Source organism: Coturnix japonica, chromosome Z (genome assembly GCF_054131305.1).
Source record: "Coturnix japonica strain WE chromosome Z, WE-NBRP24, whole genome shotgun sequence".
Taxonomy (NCBI): Eukaryota; Metazoa; Chordata; class Aves; order Galliformes; family Phasianidae; genus Coturnix; species Coturnix japonica.
Genome location: NC_140702.1, coordinates 35,415,106 through 35,423,913, shown reverse-complemented (window position 1 = coordinate 35,423,913; position 8,808 = coordinate 35,415,106). Strand labels below are relative to the sequence as shown.

Here is an 8,808-nt window from a genome sequence, read left to right as displayed (position 1 = left end):
AGCAGACTTCAAGCTACTCAATGGAATGCTGGCCAAGATCCCCTGGCGCACTGCACTCAAAGACAAGGACGTTGAGGAGAGCTGGCTGCTCTTCAAGGATGCCCTCCTAGCAGCACAAGAGGTCTCCATTCCCCTGAATAAGAAAGTGGGCAGGAGAGGTAGAAAACCGGCATGGCTCAGCAAGGACCTGCTGAGAGAACTGAGGGCGAAGAAAGGGGTGTACAAGCTCTGGAAACAAGGCTGTGTCACCTGGGAAGAATACAGGGATGCCGTCCGGACTTGCAGACGTGGGATCAGGAAAGCCAAGGCGCAGGCAGAACTGAACTTGGCGAGGGACGTGAAAAACAATAAGAAAACCTTCTACAGGTACATTGGCCGGAAGAGACAGGCCAAAATGGGCGTACCTACTTTGGTAAATTTAAAAGGAGAACTGGCTTCAACAGATGAAGAGAAAGCTGAGGTGCTGAATGAGTTCTTCACCTCGGTCTTCACTGGTGGCCAGGATTCTAGTCTTTTGCATGTCCCTAAGTCTTGCACCCCCATACCTCTATGTGGGGACCAAGGAGGTAAATCCCTCCCCACTGTAAGGGTAGAGCAAGTCTGAGAGTGCCTCCTTAGACTGAATGAGTACAAGTCTATGGGGCCAGATGGCGTGCATCCCAGGGTCCTGAAGAAGCTGGCTGAGGTGGTTGCCGAGCCACTCTCCATCATATTTGAGAAGTCGTGGTTGTCAGGTGAGGTCCCGGATGATTGGAGGAAGGGTCACGTCACTCCATTTACAAGAAGGGGAGCAGGGAGGACCCGGGTAACTACAGGCCGGTGAGTCTCACCTCCATGCCTGGGAAGGTTATGGAACAGATCCTCCTGGACAACATGCTTGATCACATAAAGAACGAGCACGTGATCCTTGACAGCCAGCGCGGTTTCACCAGGAGAAGGTCATGCTTAACCAATCTTGTGGCCTTCTCTGATGGAGTGACGGCGTTGGTGGACGAAGGGAAGGCGACCGATGTCATTTACCTGGACCTGAGCAAGGCCTTTGACATGGTCCCCCCATCACATCCTCATCTCCAAATTGGAGGGAGGTGGATTTGATGGGTGGACAACTAGATGGATAAGCAATTGGTTGAAAGGCCACAGACAGAGGGTGGTGGTCAATGGCTCTATGTCCAGGTGGAGGCCGGTAACGAGCGGTGTCCCTCAAGGGTCTGTCTTAGGACGGGTGCTCTTTAACATCTTTATTAATGACATTGATGAGGGAATTGAGTGCACTCTCAGCAAGTTTGCTGACGACACCAAGCTGAGTGGTGTAGTCAATATGGTGGAGGGAACGGATGCCATTCAGAGGGACCTTGACAGGCTGGAAAGCTGGGCTCAGGTGAACCTAATGAGGTTCAACACAGCAAAGTGCAAGGTTTTGCACTTGGGCCGGAAGAACCCCAGGCACCTGTACAGGCTGGGAGGAGTGGTCCTCGAGAGCAGCTCTGCAGAGAAAGACCTAGGGATCCTGATGGATGAAAAACTCAACATGAGCCAGCAGTGCACTCTGGCAGCCCGGAAAGCAAATGGGATCCTGGGCTCCATCAGGAGAGGGGTGGTCAGCAGGGATAGGGAGGTGATTGTTCCTCTCTACTCGGATCTTGTGAGGCCCCATCTGGAGTACTGTGTCCAGGTGTGGAGCCCTCAGTACAAAAAAGACATGGAGATTTTGGAAAGGGTCCGGAGGAGAGCCATGAAGATGATCAGGGGGCTGGAGCACCTCCCCTATGAGGACAGGCTGAGGAAGTTGGGTTTGTTCAGCCTAGAGAAGAGAAGGTTGCGGGGTGACCTCATTGCAGCCTTTCAATACCTGAAGGGAACTTACTCCCAGGAGGGGAGTAAACTCTTCGAAAGGGCTGACAACAGCAGGACTAGGGGAAATGGTTTTAAGTTAAAAGAGGGAAGATTTAGGTTGGACGTTAGGGGGAAGTTCTTTACTAGGAGAGTGGTTAGGTCCTGGAACAGGCTGCCCAGGGAGGTTGGGGATGCCCCGTCCTTGGAGGTGTTCAAGACCAGGTTGGACAGGGCTCTGGGCAACCTGATCTAGTAAAGGTGTATGTTTGGTGGCCCTGCTAGGCAGGGGCGTTGGAACTGCATGATCCTTGAGGTCGCTTCCAACCTGGGTCATTCTGTGATTCTGTGTGATTCTGTGATCTTCCCATTCCACATTAGCAGCAACATTTCATGTATGGAACACTTAATGCATGGAAGTACTATTGTAGAATTTTGCTAGTATGGTTCTTTATAATAGTGCTATTTGGTACTGCTCATTTAAGTATGCGTTCTTCCAATCTACCATGAAAAATGATGGATGGTAAAGAACCCCATTCCAAGAATGAAGGGCATGCACAAAGCACAAACATTCCATGGTAAGAAATCTGCATAGGCAGCAAAAGGATGCAGCTGGTTGGCATTTAGTAACTACTTAATTTGGCTTAACATATTCAATGGTGTATGGTTTCCTTTTCGATAAACTTGCAATTTTCAGACAATTCTTTCTGAGCTGCTTCAGAAGCTAGACTGATAGTATGTTCTCTTGAAAAAAGAATTGAACCTAACATCTTGTATTACATAAGAATTAATGGGATATGTTTTATGAATTACTTAACACCAACTAAAAAAATTGTCCGTACAATACTATTAAGAATAGTCTAGCCATGCATTATTTAAGATAGTATATCCTTTTATAGCCATTTAGTAGCTCACATTTTGAAGAAATTTCTTCAAAGTCAGTAAGAAATAGTTTGAATCAGCAAATAGCATGTAAGGTCATAGAACAAATGCTTAACATCCCAATGACCTAAAAAAAAAAATAAAAAATAATAAAAAAAAATATTTCAATGAAAGATCTCCTTAGACTAACTTTAGAGTTACAATGACTCTACTAAACTCTGCAAGTTTGGATGACAGAGCTTGCAAATGAAGTTTGCAGTTCAATCAAGCAGACAGATGTAGATTTGTAAACTGCATGTCTATTTGAGAAAATAACACTGATGACTGCTTGCCACTCTTTCCATACTGCTTCATGCAACAAAAAGACCAGCTTCCTGTATTAAATTTTTCCTTAAAAACCAATAAAATCTGAAATACTAAGATTGCTATTGCAAATAGCAAAAGTAAGCTATTCCTCAGCTTTAGACTGAGGTAGATACAATGGGATGACATACTGAAGAATAAAATGTGGCCTTTTTCAGATCAGAAATCTGTTTGCTGTGTAGAGCAGAAAGACCCTCACCGAAAACCATTTTTCTGTATGCACTGTGATTTCTTTCACTGTGATTCATCCAAAATCTTCACTAGTTCAGAAGGGTATTAATTGTATTTTTTAAGAGTTACAATTCAATCTAATAATGTGCAAATAATACTCTAAGCCTGTGGTGTGCTGACTTTGACAAGAATAAAAACAATATCTTTTTTGAAATGCTAAGCACATACCAATTTCCTATAGGTAGGTACACAGTGATAGCAGCAAATGCCATCACAAGAAAGCCTTTAAATTTATAACCAATAAAATGTGAAGGAAAGCAAAGTGATTGTAATTCATTCTTTATTATATATTTTTATTAATAAGTACTGTTACTTGAGGCATGCATAATAACACTGCAACAAGTATATCTATCACAGCATTACAATGGTAACTCTCTGAAACCTGGAATTCTTGCATTTTGGGAACTGCCATTACTGCTACTGCAGTCTTATCTGAGAATAAAATCAGCTCTCCCTGATAAAGCAATCCACCTCCAGAAACACCCAGAGAAGACTGGGTGCCCCGGTGGCGCAAGTGGTAGGAATGCCGCATTGCAACACCGGAGGCCCTGGGTTCAGATCCCCCCTGTGGCGCAAGTGGTAGAAGTGCCGCTCTGCTACACAGAGGCTAGAATCCTGGGGGGTTGGACTCGATGATCTCTAAGGTCCCTTCCAACCCGCACGAGGCTATGACTATGATACTATGATACTTCGGCACGAGCAGCAGATTTGGTTGTAGTTACATTACTGGTGATGTAACCAGTAAAAACACAATATCAAATTTTAGCTGCAATTTGAATGATACCTGGAAAGGGAACAAAGGAATTCATCATTCAGCAATTGCTTAGAAGACAGACAGTAAATAACACAAATCTAATTTTTGTTTGTTACAAGAAAAAGACATTACTCCTTTTCTCGTAGAGAATTAGTCATGCTTATAGTAAAAGAGCGTTATTTAAAACCAAAAATATATTGAAGTGCCAATACACAAAACAAAGATCTCTGGGTCAGGCCATGATAGACTGTTCTGTGGCAGATAGGGAGCTGCCATTCTCTGCTCCTGTTCTGACCAATTAATAGGGGTGAATGCCTCTGTAACAGAGCAGCACGTGCTCAAGCCCCAACTATTCCAGTTTCAGCTAAGCTGTCAAACTTCTCACCAAACTACTAATGTAGTTTTCACACTGGAGTGTGAATGCCAACAATGTTGTTAGTAGTGGCAACAAGTAATAGAGAAGGGATAAATAAGTGAAGTATCTGGTGCCGTGGCTGCTCCACTCAAGAACCTGCATCCCTGTGGGCGCAAATGGAGACTGGGCCTTTCAGAAAGATGTACCTGCAAACAAGGTGCAGAAAAGCATGCCAGACACATGGCCTTTGCACTTCCCACAACATGCAAGGTAAAGATAAAGCTTCACTCTTGTACTGGAACTGCACTGAAGTAGTTCAGACCCACAACTGACAGCTTGACATCTAATCAAATATAGAAATCTATTTTTCAACTACCTTAGAATCTAATGCATGAAAAGAACAATATTTTAGAAAAGTGCCTGTTATCCTGAGTCATTATGTAAGTCATTTGTAACTTCTTTTTTTACACTATCTAGAAGCTGTACAGGACATGAGTACATAGATGTGTGTTTACTTTGGATGAAAATACCGGATTTGGTTTTTTTTTACTACCGAACCAGAATTATTTCTAATTGGATCTAGCACATTTCTAATCTTGTCTGTAGTGCGCAAAAACATGTTCCAGGATTAATACAAATTCATGAGGGAACTAAGGAAATATGCACAGTTGGGTTAACTAACACTTGGCATTCTGCACCTTCCAAAATTCAAGCCAAAATTATTTACCCAAGTTACTGATGTATGAATCCATAAGGATGAAAATCTATTCATGCAGAGACCTAGTAAAGTAGCACTTTAATAAGAGCATTTTGCACTGCATTCACTGGGTCAATTTAAAGATATTTCAAACTTTGTGGTAAGTTCAATCCTCCTTCCTGGCAGGTAATTCTCCTGCACCTTCACTGCAGGGAACACCTCTTCAACAGGTGTTGAACTTTGACAATAAGCTTTCTTATTCACAGTACATAGTTCTAAGAACACAAGAAATTATTATTTTCACTAGACAAATACATATGGGGATAAGAATCCAACTTCATTATAGCCTCACATCTCCACAGTATGTGACTATTATTAACATAAATATAAATCTTTAAACAAAAATACTGCAGCATAACACCAGACGGCCAGAAACCCTTTCCCATTTTCAGAATTAGAACAATACAGTCAGGCATCAGAAATCAGTGTTCCATTTGAAATGGCAAATCCTGGTGAAAAACAGTTTCCGAGCATTAATGATTCAATATAGTTAATTCCCTGATTTATTTTAATCCTTCTGCCAATAGCACCCTGCCCCTTCAGAATATGGTTCCATTTGCAACAGTAAATGCACACAGTGTTCTCATCAATTAAACCCTTCTGCAATTTATGAGTGTTATTCTTCATGCTCTTTAAGACTCTGCACATGCAACAGAAAATGGATGCTGCAGTGGGGTCACATCCAGTGAAAATCCTTTGGAAAAATATTTTTCATTGCAAAACATTTGAGTTTTGTAAATAAAAGTGTGCAACTTCATTTTTGCATTACATTTTTGCATTACATACTAAGCAGAGATAAGAAGCAACAGGAGCTGGCAGATGACAGAAGACAAAAAAGTAAAAACTTCATGTCTGACAGCTTTAAACATGAAGAATATAAAATCATAGCACAATTTTTCAGGCTGGAAAGGAGCTCAGGAGGCTACATAGTCCAATCTTCTTCTCAGAGGAGGGTTAACACTGAACTCAGACCAATTAAAAGATGTTCCAACAAAACTGGACTTTCCCTCTTTGAGCATTTAAATTGGATATATACATCAATGTGCCCAAAGTAAACTGAACTCCATAACTAAGTATATACCAAACAAAACAAAACAAGAAGCTGGGCAGCTAAACATATATACAGTGTATACATCTAATCACTTGTAGTCACATACACTTCAGAAAAAAAAAAAAAAAATAAAAAAAAATAAAAAAAAAATATTTTCCTATTAAACCATAGGTATTTTAGTGGGAAAGACTTTTAAAGAAGCATTACAATTCTCGTGAATACAGGCTGAATTGGTTGCAGTGCAGAACTCTTGTACTATGAACAGATGTCACAGTTTCAGCTAATACTGTGGTAACATCATACAATCCTCAGAAGCAAGAAACAAGAGCAACAATTCCTACATCACTTTTTCATTTTTAAGTTGGTAATTATCAAATGTTTTCAGAGCAGGCACTACATTATTGCAAACACAATCAAGTATTAACATAATGTTGAAAAATAACCTTTTCACCTCATAATACACACACGCATATGCACACACATACAAACATAATTTAAAAAATCTGTACAGATGAATTTTTCAGGAAGCAACTGTACCACAAAGAATTCATTTCTGCATCCTGACACACCATGAATTATAACCCATTTTTTTGATGATAGGCTTTAAGGACACAAAATGCCATGCAATGCTACTCAGTAGAAAATGAACCAGTAAGGAAATTTATCTAGTTCATGCTCAGAGAAAACACAGTATTCCTTAAATAAAACAAGTGCCAATTTATGAGAAAATCAGAAATATTTATTGTCCTTGAGCTTGAAAGGATCCAGTTATTGTGGTTCCTTAAGCTTATCCCCTTAGTAGACGTGAGCGAGGAAGTATGTGGCTCTGAGAACCCAAGATTCCTCGTTTCTTATTACCAGCTTCAAAGGCGCTTCAAGAAAGGCGTATCCTTGTTGAATCTGAGTCTGAGAGTCCATCTTCTTGGTTGCTGGCCTCATAATCACCCACATTATCAGCTAATTCAACATCTTGATCATCATTACTCTCTGCACTATAATCAACTTCTTCAAGGAAGCGAGGCTCATCTTCATCCAAAACATATGTTGTAGGGCTAAAATGAACAAGAAGTTGCATAAATTATGTTAAAAGCTCTACCCTGAACACAACATTCAGACTGTGCCCTGTCACTATCCCGACATAATCAAAAAATGACCTCAGGAAAAGGACAGTTTACCTAGAGCTGATTTTTGATTAACAACTAAGAGACAAAAACACACTCTGAACTAATTAGTCAATCATACGTAACCCATTATCAAAATGTGCCATGACAAGTCAGCTCTATAACAAAAAAAAAAACCAAAGAACATTAAACGATGACCTGTACAAAGATCATAAAATTATATCACTATCACACATTGCTGCAGGGAACATATACAGAAATAGCAGCTGCTATTATATCTATTATGTCTATGTCTTCAACTCATGGCCTCCAAGAATAATGGAACTGCCACCTTAGTGTAAATTATAAGAAAATTAGTAAGTAACTTTCTGATCATCTCACCTTCCTAGGACAGATGAAACAACAACCAAAATGATAGGCTCTTTCCAGACACAGTTTTACTATTCTCCCTTGGGACATAAAACACTTTCTGCTTAAAAGTGCTAAGTATTGCTAAATGTTTCATAAGTAATTTTATATTCCAATGAAGTACTAAGAAGGTTTTCAATGCATTTTTCCTAGTAATCAACTCACACACAACTAAAACAAATGAATATTCTTACTGAGAGAGATCACAGGGTACTTGTATGAACACTTGCCTATTAATTTTGATGGCTTCTGTCTTAAGGCACACTTCAACTTATCTTGGTTGTGGGTTTGAAATTAAAAGGATTAATCATTGCTTTTTTCTATTAAGAGCTTAAGTGGATCACCTGAATCTTCAATGCAATTTCTCTAGTCAGTATAAATAAATTTTACACTGCTTTTCTTCTACTCAATGAAACACTACATTATAACCTTTTGTGCTGTTGGCAGTTAATTTATACGTTGGAACAACAATAAATGAGATGAATCAATAGTCCTAGCTTATTAAAAATGGAAGTAAAACCTAAAATAGTACAAAAATAAATTATCAAAAATTCAATTTGGTCAGCCTCTGTACAACAGTTCAACTGAACAGAACTAGATATTTCTAAAGATTATCTAGCCTGTAACTAGGGCAACAACCTAACATGGTGGTTAAAGAACTGGTGTTTGAACTAGGTGTTATAGCAAAATTGTTTCCATTTAGGACAGATAATGAGTGAGGAGATCAACCTATATTTTTACTAAGATGCCTCTTCATTTTACAGGTGTGGAAACCAAGGCATCATAAGGAAGGGTACAATCATTTCACGTGAATAACCACTCGCAGAACCAGGAAAGAAACACAGGCTTTTGAGCTTTCATCTTGTGATGTTTTTTGCCTTAGACATTCACTACCTGACTAGTTTTCTACGAGGGGAAAAAAAAAAGAAAGAAAAAAAAAAAAGTTGAAATGTTTCAGTTATTCAATGAGATACCACCAAGTTGTCACGGAGTTCTCTCTAGAGCTCACTCCGGGACAGTGGGAACAAACTCGGGGGAGCTAGAACAACAGTTCCC

The 8,808-nt window shown here is 40.0% G+C and overlaps 1 protein-coding gene across 35 annotated transcripts in view; it reads right to left on the bottom strand.

Moving 5' to 3' along the window:
• Positions 1 to 3,569: 3,569 nt before the first annotated feature.
• Positions 3,570 to 8,808, bottom strand: part of AGTPBP1 (ATP/GTP binding carboxypeptidase 1) — an 83,245-nt gene continuing 78,006 nt past the window's right edge. For 30 of the 35 annotated variants that reach the window (XR_014939471.1, XR_014939468.1, XR_014939472.1 and 27 more), the window contains one exon: positions 3,570 to 7,275. Coding sequence is in view for 27 of the 35 variants with exons in the window: in XM_085529129.1 (XP_085385255.1) it covers positions 7,098 to 7,275 (178 nt within the window). In the remaining 8 variants the exon portion in view is untranslated. The remainder of the gene's footprint in view (positions 7,276 to 8,808) is intronic. The other 5 variants (XR_014939470.1, XR_014939469.1, XR_014939473.1 and 2 more) reach the window with 1 other exon arrangement.